This window comes from Orbilia oligospora (assembly GCF_000225545.1).
Source record: "Orbilia oligospora ATCC 24927 unplaced genomic scaffold scaffold00075, whole genome shotgun sequence".
Lineage (NCBI taxonomy): Eukaryota > Fungi > Ascomycota > Orbiliomycetes > Orbiliales > Orbiliaceae > Orbilia > Orbilia oligospora.
Window position 1 is genome coordinate 172,148 of NW_011645632.1, and position 18,480 is coordinate 190,627.

Sequence of the window (18,480 nt, forward strand, 5' to 3'; positions counted from 1 at the left end):
GTATCGACAAACGTATATATCGCAAAAACCCCGTATCCATAGCACTCTGTTTAGCGCATTATATTCTAAGATCATAAGAGGGAAGAGACACCCAGAGTATATGGTCTTCAAACTCAAACTCATACTTGGTGCTCGTTATATAATCAACTGCAACTTTCCCTTATACATGGATTATCCATAGTCAAAAATGGTAAACGTCGCACAAGCTGGTCCCGTAGCACAAGCCATACTAACTACAAACGGAAATACAACCTGAATCAACGCATTCTGGTAACAAGACTATATGCTAAAAAGCAAGGGTGAAACCCATAAGAATAGCACATCCTGGAGAGACAGATACCTCTAGGCCAGACTAAAGAATTCAAGGCTATTCTAGTCATCATATGTGGCAGTGGCTGAGCCATATTCTTTGCCGCCGTGCAGCACCTTCCAAGTCAGAACTTCCCTGGAAAAAGTGGCTTGAAGTGCCAAATCAACACTGTAAAACACCATGCCAGTCAAAGGGTTTAGCATCTGGTCGCATTGAGATAATGGAATGGTACTCAAATCGGCCATGATTCGGCAAATAGGTTGAGCCCCTGAATCTGCAAGGCGCTCTGGTGCCTTATCCTCGCTACACCCAATTAGCGGGACTCCAACTTGACGAGGTTCTTCCGGCCGAAAAGAAAACGAGACCTGAATCTCGATTTTCCGCGGGTGAGCTTCGGGTAGGCGGTCTCCTTTCTCGCTAAGCCAACGCATCTGGCTCTTAGCCATTCTGCACCCCGTGTATCCGTCAATATACATATCCTCAGGCTTGTGCACACCGGGCAGGAACATCGTAGAGACGGGGGTGCCGTAGAATTTGCGGGCTAGGCGCACGGCGACAAGTCCTCCTGAAGCTGGTTCCAGACCACGACAGACAGCGCCTCGAGAGACAGCTGACCATCTATATCCCTAAATTAAACTACGAAGCTAACATAAAATAGTGGAATTTAGGGAACTCACGGGGCTCTGGGCTGCCGGATTTCAGTCCCTATTGACACGCAGTATTCTTGGATTTTGTGGTAGAGATATTGATTGCGCCCGAACCCACCAACGACGAGTACCATCTATAACACCCGGTACGATTAGACGTTGGCAGAAAGACCATAAATAAATCATCGATTGTCTCTTACCTTAGGTTTTCCGAGTCCAGCTTTCATGACCGCTGTGGCCTGACCGTCGATTAGCTTGATAGTACTGCTAACGCAAAAGTCGAAGATCTGCTTCATTTGCGCACTATCATATCAGAACGTCAGCCACTTTATGAAAATGCATTAATGTTTCAAAGATTAGGTCTGATAAAATCGATATTGAGGGGCGGGGTATAGGGTATAGGATTTCCATACGTGCTCAAAGTCAGAATTCGGTCATCTATGTTGAGTTCCTCACTATTCTGAATACCAGTCTCTGCCGGAAGTCGAATTTCTATCTCATCATCATCCCCAGAGAAGTGTTGTTTATTGATCTCAAAGGAGTTCATCATTTGGCTACCATGGCGCTTTTTTTCTTCAGGGATCTTCTGGAAAGCTTCAGACCCTATCCATTTCTCTAGCCATGAAAGGAACTCTGCTTCCACATATGAAGCCCCACACTTATCACCACTCCCGATAGCTGCCTCTTCAACCCTAAGAACGGGCTCAATCTGTGTGATCTTGTATGAAATCAGGTCGACGGTACCACCACCAGCATCGCACAGTATGAAGACATCCCCCACTTTGATATCATCCCGGCTGGGCCCTTCGCGCATGTCTTTGAGAGTGTAGATGGCTGCGGCTTCTGGTTCCGACACAAGTGATATCCTAGACGCATCAAAATCCGCCCGGTTCACAGCCCTGAGAGTCAAGTCCTTAGCTCGCTCAGACCAAACAGCTGGAACAGTCACGACAAGCTCCTTCCTCATAGACGAGAAAAGAACCTTTCCGTACTGCTGCTCGAGTACGTCCCAAGCTGTTTCTCGAACTTTGGTTAAATAGTCGGCCACCATGTCTACCGGTGTTTTACTCGGGTGATCAAGGGGCTCGTTCGAACTTTCGTCTTCATCCTTGACGTTCATGCCAGCCATTCCTCTCGTAAGGACTTCCATAAAGTGGCGAATGTGAGCCGGGCGCTCATCCAATTTAAGCTTCATGCAAGAATGGATAGGAGCTTTCGTATTGTGCTTAATTTGGTTTCCCCAAATAATGTCAGGCTCTGGGGGCGTGCCATAAGCAATTCGACTCTGTACTTTCCTATTTAACTGTCAGCGGCATCAAGAAGAAGAAGAAGAAGAAGAAGAAGAAGAAGAAGAAAAGAGAGTCGAAGTAGAGGGAACTCGTCTTACTCGTTTGTTGAAGTGTGTGTAGCCAGTCCCGGCCAGGAAGATATGAGCTGAACCCCGCTAGTGCCTTCGGCGGCGCCTTTCTCGTCACAATAGGCCACGCCGCTATTTTTTGACTTGAGTGCTATCCTGTCAAATACCATAGTGAGAGGGGTCTACTCACGAATAAGTTGTTCCAAAGTCAAGCCCAATGACAATTCGTGCCTCCGCCCGGGGCACATGCGCCGCAGCTGTAGACTTACGTCCGCGTGGCATTCTGAACCGGTGTCAAAAGTTACAATACCCTCAGTTTCTTGTTAATATCAGGTAGGATTTTTAAAAAATTTTGCGAGGTCGACTCTGGTTTGAGGTACAAGTAGGAATTACAGGCTAGACTTTACCCCGGCTTCGAGGTAGTTGGCAGTATCGTGATATATAAACGCTACCCCAACACACCCAGATGTGATGATGAGAAAATGAGTGGTTCTCCGCTCTGGCCTGGGAGAATTTATCAGGCATCTTTAGAAGGCTGCCAAATTCCAGCTCGTGCACAGCAAATTGCGTTGGGAAATACGAGTACATGAGTACCTCGAGCGGGGTATTGCATGAAAATTGCCTAATGCCCTACCTGATGCCCAATTATAATGCGCGGTTACAATTTCTACAAAGGCTGTAAGAATTTGTTTTTATATATTTATGTCACATTTTAATTGTCGACATCCCCCGCCTCTCGAAACTTCTCGCTTCTAAGCCGTAACAAATACACACCCAGTTTATATACACGTATAGGTGCTCTGAAATTCCTTTTCACAGCCGGCGGTAACCAGCCTTCCAGGAAGTTTTGTGGCTCTTGTGGAAAGAATTGCCAGCATTAACATTGAACGGGAGTAAAAGGATCAAAATCAGAATGTATACGAGATACCATTGCCATTAATTTCTTCTATCTAGGTTTTAGATTTTACTAACTTCGCGGTGTATACATGTAGGGATGGCTCCGAAGGCATACCGATATCCACGGCCACTCCGGCCTTGATCCAGAAGGTTCAAATAACGAGTTAGGGCATCAGGTCGAACTCCAATTACCTAGCATCGAGGCTCAGCCGCAGGTAGAGCAGGTTAGAAAGGCCGAGCCGATCAGCAATCTACCCGAACCGAATTCCAAGTATGAAAGCCCGATGGAAGAGCATAAAATCCTGGTGGAAGAGCATAAAATCCTGGTGGAAGAGCATAAAATCCTGGTGGAAGAGTATAAAATCTTGATGGAAAGAAAAAATGACTACCGGAAGGCATATAAAAGAAAAAAAAAGAGTTGGAAACGTCCCGTCAAGAATGCGCGGCACATCATTCCCAACTCGATGGGGACAATAAAATACAGAAGTCGACATTATTTCCACGTGAGCTTCTAGAAATCTTTGGAGTCAAAAATCCCTCCCAAGCTCAGACAGGCTGGTCAAAAGACAAAATCGAGTTAAAAGAGACACAAAGGCAACTTTCCGAGCTTCAGGACGAGTTAAAACAGAAAGAAATAGAACTTTTCGAGGCTCAGGACGAGCTAGAACAGACGAGCCAGAAATTCTTCAAACTCCAAGATGAAGTTCTCGGTTGCGTTGAGAGATTCGATCCCAGTTTCGATTCCCAAGTATGTCAAGAGTTCGTACAGCTCAATAATAGTATCGGAAAGCTCTGCAAGTCTAAGGAGCTCAAAGAAATAGCCCTACAAGGCAATCCTTTAACGGACTGGGGTCCCCACACACTTTGGGAAGACTCATTCCATCCCTCTCTCAGCCCCACGCAATATAGTCTATCAGATACAGAGAAAAGACTAATCCTCCGCCAAGCGACCTGGAAATTCATAAGTGAGAGACTATTCAATCGTAACAGCCCTCTCGCCTCGTTTAGTGGTCCTATCGGCGATCTCGCATCTGGTTTCCACTTTGCTAAGCTCTTTCCAGACCACGACGTCAATGAAGACGCCGGCAAGTGGCGGTCTATTACCGTGCGTCAGCTAGCTGCCTTACAAGAAGCTGGGGATAGCAGGCAGAATGAAAAGGAATCCATAACGCAGCTCATTAATGAGTTTACCGCCCATATACAAGAAAATTTAGCGAATTATAAAATAGAACGGGAGGGGCCACATGGTACACCTAGTGGACTATATCTTAGAAGATTGGGGGAAGTCTTCGAACGAGCCGTCAGATTTTCTCGGCTTATCATGAAAGAAAGGGCCTCTTTCACTGTAGACTCGCCGCTTCTAAGCCAAATGGGCTTTACTAGGGTGGAGGATGATGAATTAACCACAGCACAAGGTGCAGATATCGGAGTAAGTGATGGTGATGACACCGAGGTCGACCTAGCAGGCACCATCAAGCTTGTTGGAAGCCCTTTTCTCAGGAAGCACGGTGATGGTGGAGGGAAGAATCTTGATCAAAATATTATCATCGTGAGGGCGTTCGTTGTCATAGATATAGATCCACCACTAGCATCTCCCGCTCCAGATCCGATAGAAAATTAGCGATTGATTTATAAATTTACTTACCAGTGTTGAGCGCTAGCAGTTGTCATGTTATATTAATATTGTGACCTTAGTTTATATTCATTCCCGCATTCCTAAGCTAATCGGCAAATCTGTTCTTTCTCTCCTGGCAAACTAAATTTACAATAACAGTTGTAGATATCTACAGACAAAGGTTTTCGAGTACTGGAACTTGGCTTGTGTACCATAGCATTATAATTCTTAAATAGCCGCGCCCTACAAACGATCAGGTAAAGCTGCATTTTCAATAAACTTTAATTAAGGAATTTCACACTCACTCCAAAATCCGCCAGTGCATGATCATATGAAATGACCTGAGTAACCTTAACCCTAGCGTCCGCAAATCCAAGAATACAACCACGAGAATACCTTACAACGCAGTTCGAAAGATTCCGTATAGTATTATCCTAGGACAAGAACCTTTACAATAGTAGTAATAATCGAGAATTTTATAATCTTACGGCTGCTCGAGGAAATGACCAAGAGAATAAACAGCTACATGTGATCTTAGGAATGGTTTTATATGGTGCTGCATGCACAAAAAGACAAAATTAATTCCGATATCAAAACATACTATACAAGACTATTCTCACAATCTGAAGTTTTATAACTCAAATAAGAAAACGCCATCTTCATGAACAACCACCATATTCCAAAGGTTTAAAATCCAAATCAAATCAAGAAATCAGAAAGAAAAGAACAGGTTTCCCTTCACTCCCTCTCCCAAATTCCCCTTCTTTGACAGAACTTTCCGACTCCTGCCACCTCACCATTCGCCCACTTCTTCACATCCTCAACTTTCGCAATCCCATCGGTACTCTCATAAGGCGGGAATTGCTCTTCTTTCCCAACAGAAACATAATATTCCGTAACCCTCTTCTCCCACCCCTTCACCACAATATAAACCTCTCCATCACATCCAACAGGCACCGTATAATCCAAATACCTCAAAAACGTCGCCCCAATATATTTCTCATAAAACTTCGTAGCCTCCCAGCCAGGGTCGGACAAATGGAATCTCAGACCCTTGAGCTTGCATCCTCTCGGTAGATCCAACTGACTACCAGGATTTTCCAAAAACTGAGGTTGAGGGTGCCCGAACACTCTAGGGGACGGTAAACACCTTCCTAGCAAATAAACCGTCGGTCGAAAGCTTGGAAACTCGAGAGCGGGGATATTCGGCACCCCGAATTCGAAATGCAGGTCCTCGCCGGCTGAGAGGAATACTTTTGACCATGATTCTCCTGTCCATCGAGGTCTTTTGAATCCTCCCCTTGTAGCATTTGTGGAATTTGAAGGAGGTTGGAAATACCGCGGTGGACAGTAGGTTGTGGTGCATAAAGCACGAGAGTAGGTGTTATCGTGAAATTGGAAAGCGGAAGTATATGAGTTATGGAGGCCTGCGGAGTCGAGATAGGGGATGTGGGCGGTTGTTAGAAGTGGAGTGAGGAGGAGAGAAGTGTAGAAGAGGATTTTTTGCAGCATTTTGGTTTTTTATAGAGAGATGGTTGAATAGCTATATGTCGTTTATAGTATAAAGTATGCTAAGGATATACCGAATAACATATACCAATAGTAGAAAAATAGAGCCTTTTAGGACGAAAAGACCTCTAACTTTATACAAAGGAAGGCTGGCCAACGATATAGCGATGTGGGTATCGATATAGATATAAATTTAAATATAGAACAAAAGAAAAACGAGTGACTCCAATATGTAACTAACGGTCTTTAAAAAGAAGCTCAGCTAAGAAAGCTTAACTTGTAAGGCAGAATTCTTAGATCTACTAAGGTATAATTTGAATTATTGTATTCTGGGGGACTAATGTCTTCAGTTTTATACTCTTGAGTCGAGGCCGCAGAGTTGAAGAGAATCATGCATACACACACTTTCACTATTATCACACACAGCCCTCACAAAAGAAATTTAGTAATGAATCCTTAATCTAGCGGCAAGTACCTCCCCCTTCTCGCCTCGTACCGTACATGTACTGCATACTCGAAGAGGCCCAAACCAGATAGAACATGGACGTGGCCGCACCTCCCCTAGTAAAAGAAACCGTGTATACGTAAGTTAATCGAGACTAACCCACCCTTACGTCGTTACATCTAACTACGATATAAGGAAAAGAAAAGAAACAAAGCCTTAGAAATCTTATTAATGCCAAAGTTACACAAACACACGGGGAACCTATACAGTACACGCAAGGTTAAACCAGTAACTCCCTTCTTCATTCACTCAAACCGTGTACCGACCTATGATCAACAGCGGACGGGTCAGAGGTAAGCCAGCGCGGGAAGAACCACAACCTCTTTTCCCTCTCGAGATCTCCTTAATTAAGCTTATTATATTCCAAGAGCTTGGCTTAGTTCATACACTCAATGCCTTGCCTGCGGCGCTTCTGTCCTATCAAACAGCGGAGTAATATATTGAAGGGAGGAGAAATCTAAAAAAGCATATCTCCGAAGGTTATCAAGACTTCTAGAAGCTCGCTTCAATCGTATACATGCATGTGCATATCCAGTTGCCTAGTTTATAGTTATCTAAGCTGCAAGGAACAATCTTTCGTTTCCTTAGTATTAAGTAACAATATAGCACACATGCATACCCAAGTAATAAAGAAATGAAACGAAAAGACGATATCGATTCCATCCCAATCTCAAAATAGCGTTCTCCTTGAGAGCTAGGGATTAAAACCTACACTATTCCCAAGCCAAAAAATCCTTATCACAAAGCACACCCATCCAATTAATCAGCCCACCGCATAGTTAGTTCTCACTTGTTTCTAGCGTCAGCTCCTTACATGCCGGAAAATTTCCTACCCCTCTTCGGCTGCGGCACCCATCATGTTTCAAAGGCCCCTCTCTTTGTACTACAATCCAACAAAAAAATTTATACGTGTACGAATCCGCGTAAGTTATCCCGGGAACCACAAGTTTCAGCTGTTTTCCCGTACCTGCATGTTCTTACTATCACATTATCCATATGCATCTTAAACCTTCGCTTTCTTCTCAGGGGTTTGTTTAAAGCCCCCAATAAAACCTTCAAGTTTGTTGTAGAGAAAGAAAATAAAGAGAGGTGGTTGGAAAGTAGTCCCCGCCTCCTCTATCTCTTTGATTTTAGTAATGTAAGGAGGCGTGTTCTCGCACTTGTCTTGAAACCCGTCGCTGGCTTACCTGTATATCCCCCCGCAAAGAAAGCAAGGATCCAAAATACTTGTGAGGGGAGGGGAGGGAGAAAACCGATTAGTACCATCCTCAACCTATTCATAGACGAACCCTTCGCACCCATAACCTCCAATAGCCTCACACAACATCCTCAGACGCTGTACCCATCCACAACATATGCAGCTGTCAAAAAAGCCCATAGCCGAAACCTCCCGCGTCTTCCGAATCCGGAAACTAAACCCAAAAAATCCAACGGACCAACACAGATCCTTAGGGAACAGGCACCTCGTCGATCAAATTCCATGAAATTTTGTGCTGCCCTGATGATCATAAAACCAAAAATAAAAGAAAGTATCCACCGTGTGCATGTGAAAAGCTCAAGTGGAAGGAGCGCCAATGGCACCTTTCAGGTCTGGTACCATGCATAGAGTATGGGAATTGAAACAACTCTCTGGATCAGAAAAATACGGGTGCCGGATATACTCTTCTGTTTGTCTAGAAGTACTTCCCAAAGGTACACTTAGTGACGTATATATACGTAACTCATCCCTATTGTTTCTCATTTCTGAATTCGTAGAAAGACGCGGCTAGGTGAGAAGCTAGTTGTTTTGGGTCTTACTTCCCATTATCGATATCTGACTGCCTTGTTGAGATTACGCAAGCATCCCGCTTCGGAACTTCCGGAAAAATAAATAAACGTATATTAAGACAGAAGAGCTGAGAAGACAGAAGAGCTGAGGTTAGTCAGGAGCAGGGCTTTTCGCAACGCTAGGACCAGTGTGGGTCTATATTTATCCCTATAATTGTACAAAGACCTCCAGACTGCTACAAAGAACCATGAACCCAACGGCATGGCCATATGGCACGACATGTGGAGTTACCAATCCCGGGTAGTTTCGCGAATTCGGAGGGTACCATTATATTCATGATAGGGTACGTATGCAGAGTAAAGGGTGAGAAATTGAAGCTAAGGCAAGTTTCAACCCGTGAAACTTTCCTATGAACTTGGAGAAACGGTAGATATTTCGGAAACTAGAAAAAACGGGCCCAGCGCCCGCACCTTGCGTGTGTCTATAGATCTAGAACTATGATGAATCTATACAAAAGACAAGAGTAAGACATTACAGCCGCATCCCCTTCCAGGTCCGGGTACGAGACAACCGCAACCCCATTATGCAAGAGAAACCCAAGATACCGAAAATCGAAAGGCCACATACGTCTTTTCTTTTTGGTGAATTAATACTAGTCTATCCAACAAACCAACTTCTTGTCGACATGAGATATAATCTGATCATACCGTACATTAAACATGGCTGAATAGTCTGGGGATGGCTGAATTCGATAAAGTGCTCCAAATCCAGAGAAGGAGTATATTCCCCAACCCAATTAGCAGAAACTATCAACTCTTGCCTGCCCCAATAAAACAATCCCATGTACAGATCAAGTTAGTACTGTCTCGACCATGGATACTATGTAGTCCAAGACACTTCCGCCCCTCAGATGTAACTCGCTTACTCTTTGTTTCCCCCTCGAAAATAAGCCCCACCCCAAACGGTTTAACGACAGTAGGATGAATCCGATTCTTCTCCACATAACCCGTATTACTTTGACCGTAGTAAATTCTGCTTCAAAACAGATAATTATAAGAAGAATCGCCAAAATACCCTTTAATCGTGACAAAGATTTCCAAAAGCTGTTTACAAAATAACGGGTTTCCCCGTCCTCGTATTTCAAAATGACCATGTTAACGGGAAGATCCGCGGATATGGTGCCGATGGGATGGTATAATCTATATGAGCTAGCACTAATTCGGACTTTGCGGGTGAGCGTTCAAATACAGGCCACGTGCACAGCAGTACAGCATTAGTGATTACGAGTCGAAGAATGGTAAAATTGCAAAACGGATATAGATGAACATGTTGAAAAACGAGCGTATATCCTTATAATTAGTTCTTTTATTGAATCCGCCGGATAATAGATTGTAGGTTGTATATAGTCAAAGCCACCGAACTAGTTGCAAAGTTTGGGGGGGGGGAGGGAGAACAAAAGCTCCCCGGCCTGGTCGGCCTTATATACGTATACCTTAGCGTCGATACATCTTTGACTCTTGATATCAGTATTAAAGATTTTCGTAAAGGGTCTTTAATCTATTTTTATAATAGATGGGGTCTTCAATATATCAAGCTAGTTGGGTGTGGATGATCAATTTCTTCGAAAACTCTCTGCATAGGCTGGCTAGTCTAGCAACAAAATTAACTCGCCGAGTGCCCTGGGCTTGATTCAACGTCATAACAAGTACAAACTACATATTTTCTAAGCTATTATATTGTAATAGCCTTGGAACCTCATATATTATCAGACCACCTTTGTATGATTCAATCTCTCTGCCTACCTCATTCATATCTAAAATTAAAAATTTACACCACTAATCGGCTAGCCGCATTCACTATCAAAAAAGAATATGGTCTCAGAAGACCCTACCCACGCCGGTCAAAGTTAAACAGGACAAAGGAAACAATATCGCATTGAACCCTTATACGGTAAAATCGGAAAAAGCAGAACCCTTGTATGTACTATCACACTCCAATCTTAATAAAGTCAGTAACCTTAGTGTTTCCAGAAACATAAACAATTTCCGTTTGGCGAGATATCCTGCTGACGCGGGGACTTTGTTTCCTAAACCACAGCCTTTTGCTTTCTTGTTTCTTCACGTTGGTCCTGCTTCATGTTGAAGTTGATCCACCAGATCTAGACATACTGTATTAGTACAAAAATTCAACATCCATAAGTAATTATCTAGAGGATGGGGTTATATACCTTTAAGCTCCTTTGTTTATGGATATTACCACCACAGAGAGCGATCATCTCCAGGCGTGCTTCTTCATCTCGCTCTTCTTGAATGGCTCGTGGCATTTCACCTCTCAAGCGATCACTGATGGCCATATAACGGCCAGCCCACCAAGATGGGCTCTCATATAGCTCTGGGTCATCCGGAACCTTTTGATTTTGTCAGTATCGATGCGTAATTCACTCTCGTAATTCCGCAAAAGGGTAAGATATCTAGACTCACCGGCACCGTAGAACGGTTGATAAGAACACTGACATTGCAAACATGCTTCCTAGGCTCTTTGCTACCATAACGATCCACATCGGCTCCAAAAAGCTCGGTTTTAAGCTTCGCAAGATTTGGAAAGTCACATGAGGCTTCCCGGTTTCTAGAGACAGGTGCAGAGGCAGGTGGCCTGAGAACAGAGTAACTGATGCTTCGTCCCAGAATCTTTTTTGGGGGTGTACTTGGCTCTGGAGGGAGAGGAGGGAGAGATTTGTTAATGTCTATTAGGTCGAGGCTGGACTTCTTCGGACGGGGGATTTGGGACGACATTATGGAAGAAGTTAAACAACGGCTCTAGGGGGTGTTGTGCAATGTTTAAACTGTCGATATTAAGGGAGAAGATAGATGAAGCCGGCCTAAAGTATGGAAGTAATAAGAGGGCGATTACATCTTGGAGATGGGTAGATGTAGATATACAATGGTGGTGGACTAGCAAACAAAGAACCTCGGCGGGGTGCATATAATAATGTCGGGCTTTATATCCTTCACATACTCGCCACCATCACCACTCCATCCCTTCACCTCCAACCTCTCATCATCATCATCATCATCACCGTCATCAATATCATCATCACTATCTCCACTACCATCTTCACTACACAAATATACCAATCTTCACATGCAATGGATCCAATCATCGAAGAAGATGAACCATTAGAAACACCTCCACTATCACCAACAGAACCTCAACCTCAAACGCCACCCTCCAAGGCTACCTCCAACGAAGCATCATCGTCAGATTCCTCTGCGAATTCCAATGCGTCGGTAGATGCCATAAAGGAAAGACGCCAAAGACTATTTGATATCTACACCTTCACCCCAACCCAGCAAATCCCCAGAGATGTCTACAGACTCACAGACCAACCGCCCGTCGTCCGTTGGCCTCCCAAAGAGCCAGTTCAATGTAACTATGTTCTGTGTTCTCCAGAGATAAACGAACAATACACTACTTCAATCAATCAAATCCGTCCAAACTTCCTTACAAAAGCAGAATCAAAAATCGGTGTGGAATTAGATACCGACTTCCCAAGATTTCTCCCCAAAAGAGACGCTAGACCCATCGGTCTTTTAAGGTCTGTCAGTCTAAAGCTCACAGAGCCTCCAAAATCCTCATCCTCTTCGACAGCCGAAAACGAAAGCACTAGGTCCGCGTCGCCAGTCCTCGAAACCTCCCGTCAGCTATCTTCTCGAAAGCCATCCTTCCGCTCAAATCCCATCCCAATCGAAAACATTTCTCAAAAACGAGTCTCTCTAATCCCAGCCGGTCTCAAGATCCTTCCTAAGTGGGGCGGTCAAACCGAGACCCTTCCAAAGCCGTACGAAAGCCGTATGTGCAATGGTTGCGATAGATATATTACTTTGACAAAGACACAATACGTGTGTAACGATATTGGCTGTGCTAACCGACTTTGTGATAGATGTTATAACATCTGGTTAGACGCAAAATGGGAAGGTCGAGGAATCGTTACTCCTGAGAAACTTCGGATGGCACACACGGCCGCTGAAATTCGAGAACGATATGCAAAAGGAATGTTACAAGACCAAAATACCTCTCTTAGAGACAAAACAAAATACATTGGTGAAGCAGCAGCCGTAGCAGTCGGCCACAACTTCACAGACCCCTCGTACCAATCCCACAAAATCGGCCACAAAACCGATCCATTCCGCTACAGAAGGCTAGACCTGAACCCTCTAAAAGAAGTCTTCGGAAAAGAAGAAGTTGAAATGACTCTCCTCGACTCCTCTACCACCAAAGAATCATCTTTAACCCAAAAAGTGGGCCTAGACGAACCCCGCCACATGATCGACCTCGACTCCGACGAAGACATACTCTGGGGTTGGGATTATGCAATCGACAAGCGAGACGCTGCAGCAACGGGCCGAACCGCACCCGCATTACCTCAATTGGACTATCAACCCCCAACCCACGCGCACGCCACGCCAACTCCATCCCATCACTCTTCGATGAGGACGACGTCATCGTCATCTCTCACAGTCATTTCATCGTCCGAGACCGTAGTCGGCAGGGCTGATGTTGACAGTATCCATAATAACTATACCCAACGTTCTTCGTCTCCTTCTTGGACGATTTGGACGCTTAGGTCGTCTGATTCGATTTCTGAGCGTTTTATCTAATCCAAAAAAATAAAATAAAAATTTTTACAAAAACTTGAGCTCCCTATGTTTTTATTCTTTCCCGCTTGATCCCCACCACCACCACAACCGCCACCATGCGCCCTCCCCGCAAACCGCCCACCTTCCCCCACCTCACCCGCCAATTCTCAACTTCAAAACCCCTCCCTCGAAAACCCTTCCCCCTCCACCCCTCCCCCTCTACCTTCTCCAAAACCTTCACCAACCCAACCCCACACCACACCCCCACAAAATTCCCCTCAACTTTCCTTCAACCTCACACTCCCGCCTTCAAAAACTGGTTCCTCCAAACCCCGCCTTACAACCGTCTAAACATCCCATACCTTCACTCCCTCTCCTCCTCATATTCTCTAGACGTCCACGTCCCCGTAGAAATCACGCCCCCGACACCTGGTTCCGACGTCGAAATCACAAGCTTCTCATGGAACTCCTTCCTTGACTATTTATCTTTACCTACAGATGAAATCGACGGATACAATGATGATATCGGTAGTGATACTACGATCCCAAAATTATACCTAACACAACATCAACCACCTCACTTCCTACTAAAAGATCTACCACCACCTTTTACCCACCTGGGCTTCAACATCCGCTCCACTTCATCCCGTCGTTACCAACAAACCCAACCTTCAAATCCAGTAAATACACCACTTAAACCCACAAACAACTCCAAACTCCCAGAAATAGACATCTACAGCTCCTCAATCTGGCTCTCCCGCTCCTCCCCACTTCCTTCAAAGCAAACACACACACCACTCCATCGAGATCCATCGCATAATATATTCCTTCAACTTTCATCCTCAAAGAAGATTATAGCAATCCCACCAAAATTAGGTTCTAAAATCTTTACACATTTGTATCAACATTCGAGACTTGAATCTACAGATCCCAGGGGAAGGATACGTGATGGATTGTTGACGTGGAAGGAGAGTAATGTGTTTGAAAGGGTGGTTTGGGGTTGTGATGATGGAGATGAAGAAGTAGATATGGAGTATGATGAAGTTGAGAGGGAAGTAGTAGAGTTGCTTGAATTTTGTCGGGACGAGGTTTTTGAAACGGTGGTGGAGAGGGGGGAGGCGGTGTTTATTCCTGAAGGGTGGTGGCATAGTGTTAAGAGTGTTCCTGATGAGGGAGGGGGTCAAGGGCGTGGAGTTGTGGGGAGTATGAACTGGTGGTTTCAGTAGATTTACATTTCATTAATATTGTTATAAACTACCACTGATTTAGGTGGTCGGTGGGGTGTATATATAGGTGGAGATGGGAAGGGGGGACTGTATCATACATAAATAAGTCAGTTTAATAAACCTGTCGGTTTGCTACCTATTTGTTCTATTGAAATCTTTAATTCAGCGGAAGCCTTTTTTTTTTTTTTTTTGCTATTTTGTACATAGACGAATTCCCTTTTTTTCGGCTCAATCATCGAAGCGTAGTAATAATAATAATAATAATAGTAGTAGTAGTAGTAGTAGTAGTAGTAGGAATAGTAATAATAGTGGAGTTATAACAACCAGCACCGATGTCTTCTTCTTCTTCCTCTTCTGTTTTTCCACAGAGGTATACGTAAGTAAGTTTGTTTTAAAAGTACAGTTTCTGTTTTTCTGGGCTTATCATGTGCGTAGTATAAAGGGAAAAGGAAGGGCGAAGGGTTAGAATAACGATAAAGGAAGGGAAGGGAAAGAAGAAGAAAAGTAAGTTAGTGATATCTATAGTATCATGGAGGAGTGGGGGGGAAGGGAGAGCTAGAGAAAGACATGTTTTCGGGTGTTTATGTTAAATAAGGAAAGTAATGGAGTAAAAGAATAGAATCGTTAGCATGTGTAATGTGTGTAGTGTATGGGGAGGGAGGGAATGAGGAAGGGATATATGTACGGAAGTGGAAGTATGAGGCCGAACAGCCCACACTCCCATAACATCGCTAGAACCCAATATGATGAGTCCAAAGGCCCACTTCATAACCAAATCCCCCGCGGCAATAATACACACATAAAAGACCCGCTTTTTCAATCCAACTCCTCAGCATCAAAACTCTCTTCCTTCGCCAACCGAACCTCCACTTTTTCTCCCCCAACTTTCCCCTTAGCAACCTCTCCATTCTCCTTCTTCACCGCTGCTGCTTTATCCCCACCATCCTTCCCCCTCTTCATATCTTCCTTCACAAACCTCGCAATCACCGCTGCCCTCTCCGTGGAGATGGGATATTCCTTCCCATCTTCTTGAGCCCACCTTTTAGCTCCCCTGACTTGACTATGCTCCTTATGACTACCACTACAACCTCCAAAACTTCCAGATCCACCAGTAAGTTCAAATCCACCATCCGAATCACCTCCATTCATCAATGCCGTCAGAGCATCACTACTGACATTCCCATCCCCAATCAATTTATTACCAGCGCCACCGCCACTACCGTGATGGTGAGAATGATTGTGGTGGTGAGAATGGTGATGGTGGGAATGAGAATGATACCCATCATCCCGTTCAATAACAGGTGGTAACGGCGCCGGTTGACAAAGACTCTCCCAACTTCTCCCGAGTGTCATCCAATCCCCAACTCTTCGTATAAGTTCGATCCAATCTGCTCTCGCCGGACTTCTAGCCGCCAAGAAGATGGGATATCCATCGCATATCCTTGCTAGCCGTGCGACCATGAAGGCGTACCGTTGGATTTCCTTGGCGGGGGTAGAGATTATGGCGTGGCAGAGAAGGAGGGAGTGAAGAGCGTCGGTTAGGAGTGGATGGTAGGTGATTTGTTCGTAGACTGGGATCATAGTAGAGGATTGAGAGGGTTGTTGGGGGGAGGTAGAAGATGAAGTAGCGGCGGAGTTGGATGAAGGAGGCGCATATTTGGTGAGTTCGGTGGATTGGGAAGGTGGGTATGGTGGGAGGGTGGAGGGTGGGGATGTGAAAAGGGTTGAGACGGAGTAAACTGGTCCTCTAGGTGCAGGGATACGAGCTCGGGAGTATCCGCCATTAGCATGCTCTTTCCCATTGGTAGTTGTGCTGCTGCTGCCATTATTGTTGTTACCATTGCTAGTATTTCCGTTCCCATTGGCATCATACTCCAAAGCCTTCTGGGTCTTCATCCTAGCTGCAGCTTGGATGTTCTGTCGTAATTGATCCTCTGCTTCTTCTGGTGTAAGACCGGGTGTATAATCGAAATAAGACAGATATTTAAGGTAATCTCGGATTGCTTTCTTAGCATTCTGTCGGATGGCCTTTCGAATCGTCTCTCGCTTTTGAGCCGTCAAAGTATAAATATCCGGCCCACCGTTGGCAGTGGTGGGTGGTGGTGCTCCATTCGCCGGAGGTGGGTTCTTATGTTCTCCAAGAGCATTGAAAGTCTCGATCTTCTGGCAAGCGATCGTAAGATAGGTACTAGCCCTGTGGAACAATAGCTGCATCTCCAATGAACTCGGCTGTAAATTTTCATCCTTGGTGACTCCATCCCATGTCCCAGCTCCAGGTCCACCTCCACTCCCATTGCCAGTCCCCCTACTCCCACGGTTCTCATGCATCATCCCACTAGTAGTTCCATTCGTCCCAAAGATATCCCCAATCGTGCCCTTCCCGATCCCATTATCGTGAACCGCGCTCCTAACCCTCTTCAGAGCGCTTGTCAAATCTGCCGCAGCGCCAACATGATCGTCTTTGAACCCCTTTGTAACAGCTCGAGTCCTCAATGCCCATCCATCGTACGGTCTCTCAAAGATCACTTGATCCAGCGGATCAAGACTAGTAGAAGCAGCCAACATCCTACTAGGGATCTTCTCATGGAAGAAATGTACATATTTGGCATCCACGTCGTCCGGATTCCTCTGAAGAACGAACGAAGCAACATCCTCAAGGGTACTGGCCCCTTGCATTGTTGCGACGCTAGCGGCAATTTCATCGAGAGCGTAAGCTCTAGAAAGCTTTTGAGTCGCAAGTTCTCTCATCCGATGCTTCCGTTCCCTCGAAAGTTTGGCATTGGAATTCGGGTTTGTAAATCCGATCCCTAGGATTGCGGCGTTCCCACCACCCATCAGGGAGGCAGCGGAGGAGTTGTAACTGCTTGAAGAAGATGCGACACCCGCTGCGGCTCGAACGCTAATGGTAGTAGCTTCGTCGACGAGACGTCGGATCTTGACAATATCGAAGAAAACGGCGGGGTCGATGGGGTGTGGACGTGGGGTTCCCCAGTTGTGATAGGCGAGGGATTCGAGGACTTCGGGGGGGAGTTGGAGCCATGGGCCGTGGAAGGACGAGATGTAGCGCCAGTGTCTAGAGACATGTTAATTCAATCCACCTGAGGTTTATTTTTTATTTCTTATTTTTCAAACAGGGACGGTATGAATAGGTAAAAGGCCATGTGAATTGATTGAAATATGCAGGGTCGATTGTTGAACGAACGGGATGAGAGGATAGAACGCGGAAAGTGTGGGAAAAGAGATGATCTTTAAAAAAAAAAAAAAAAAAGACCAAGCGCAGGGAGGCCGCAGTACTTGTTCCTGCATATTATAAGGGAACCAGCATTCCCGTCCTTAGATTTTGATGAAGTGGAAGACATAGCCGGGGATTGAGGTATCTTCCCGTTAGTGGTTGCAGAAGTCGATGTAGCTGTATTGGTAGTATTGGTGGTAGACTTGGAGTCATTATTGGATGAAGTATCGATGCCATTGAGCTGGGGTTTTTTGGAGCTCTTCTTCTTCTTGGACTTCTTTGTGGGTTCAGGGTCAGCGGAGGTCATGATGTCGGTTTTGTTTGAAGGAGAGACGAGCGATGGTGGCGGATTTGTGGAAGCTGACATTTGGAAGGAGGGAGGTGAAGGTTGTGAAGGTTGTGAAGAGGCGAAGAGGTGAGGTTGATGGTGTTGGTTGGTTGTGTTTGGCGAGGTTTCGTTTCGACTGTCAGTCAGATTCAGATGGATGTCATTGCCGCCAAAACTTTCTGTGTCTCGCCTGTGCCTGCAACCGCTGCAACGGCAACTGCTGCAACTGCAACTGCAAGGGACCGCTCGGTTCTAGCCATCAATTTAATTCATTCATCATTCATCGGACCCACGAGGCTACGAAATATTGTTTTTATCAATGGCAGAGTCATGGTTGTAGTGATTGATAGTAGTTATGATATAGTTGTAGTAATAGCAGTAATATCGTACATTATCAAACCAGCGCTGCTCTTGCCAGCCAATCCACAGACACAGACACACACCCCCCC

The 18,480-nt window shown here is 45.1% G+C and overlaps 7 protein-coding genes across 7 annotated transcripts; 3 read left to right on the top strand and 4 right to left on the bottom strand.

Annotated features, from left to right (window-relative positions):
* Positions 1-372: 372 nt before the first annotated feature.
* AOL_s00075g43 (uncharacterized protein) lies at positions 373-2,596 on the bottom strand (the record flags this gene model as incomplete). The annotated part of the gene is made up of 6 exons (XM_011122354.1): positions 373-928; positions 988-1,091; positions 1,158-1,260; positions 1,371-2,252; positions 2,345-2,446; positions 2,505-2,596. The coding sequence occupies 6 exons, from the start codon at positions 2,594-2,596 to the stop codon at positions 373-375; spliced, it is 1,839 nt and encodes a 612-aa protein (XP_011120656.1).
* Positions 2,597-3,484: 888 nt separating this feature from the next.
* On the top strand, positions 3,485-4,832 carry AOL_s00075g44 (uncharacterized protein; the record flags this gene model as incomplete). The annotated part of the gene is made up of 2 exons (XM_011122355.1): positions 3,485-3,566; positions 3,628-4,832. 2 exons carry the CDS (start codon positions 3,485-3,487, stop codon positions 4,830-4,832), a joined length of 1,287 nt encoding a protein of 428 aa, XP_011120657.1.
* A 732-nt stretch (positions 4,833-5,564) lies between these two features.
* AOL_s00075g45 (uncharacterized protein) lies at positions 5,565-6,338 on the bottom strand (the record flags this gene model as incomplete). Its single annotated transcript, XM_011122356.1, has 1 exon — positions 5,565-6,338. The coding sequence occupies one exon, from the start codon at positions 6,336-6,338 to the stop codon at positions 5,565-5,567; it is 774 nt and encodes a 257-aa protein (XP_011120658.1).
* Positions 6,339-10,694: 4,356 nt separating this feature from the next.
* On the bottom strand, positions 10,695-11,400 carry AOL_s00075g46 (uncharacterized protein; the record flags this gene model as incomplete). Its single annotated transcript, XM_011122357.1, has 3 exons — positions 10,695-10,766; positions 10,836-11,015; positions 11,089-11,400. 3 exons carry the CDS (start codon positions 11,398-11,400, stop codon positions 10,695-10,697), a joined length of 564 nt encoding a protein of 187 aa, XP_011120659.1.
* Positions 11,401-11,754: 354 nt separating this feature from the next.
* AOL_s00075g47 (uncharacterized protein) lies at positions 11,755-13,266 on the top strand (the record flags this gene model as incomplete). Its single annotated transcript, XM_011122358.1, has 1 exon — positions 11,755-13,266. One exon carries the CDS (start codon positions 11,755-11,757, stop codon positions 13,264-13,266), a length of 1,512 nt encoding a protein of 503 aa, XP_011120660.1.
* A 95-nt stretch (positions 13,267-13,361) lies between these two features.
* Positions 13,362-14,471, top strand: AOL_s00075g48 (uncharacterized protein; the record flags this gene model as incomplete). The annotated part of the gene is made up of 1 exon (XM_011122359.1): positions 13,362-14,471. The coding sequence occupies one exon, from the start codon at positions 13,362-13,364 to the stop codon at positions 14,469-14,471; it is 1,110 nt and encodes a 369-aa protein (XP_011120661.1).
* Positions 14,472-15,287: 816 nt separating this feature from the next.
* On the bottom strand, positions 15,288-18,070 carry AOL_s00075g49 (uncharacterized protein; the record flags this gene model as incomplete). Its single annotated transcript, XM_011122360.1, has 2 exons — positions 15,288-17,544; positions 17,766-18,070. 2 exons carry the CDS (start codon positions 18,068-18,070, stop codon positions 15,288-15,290), a joined length of 2,562 nt encoding a protein of 853 aa, XP_011120662.1.
* Positions 18,071-18,480: the final 410 nt, after the last annotated feature.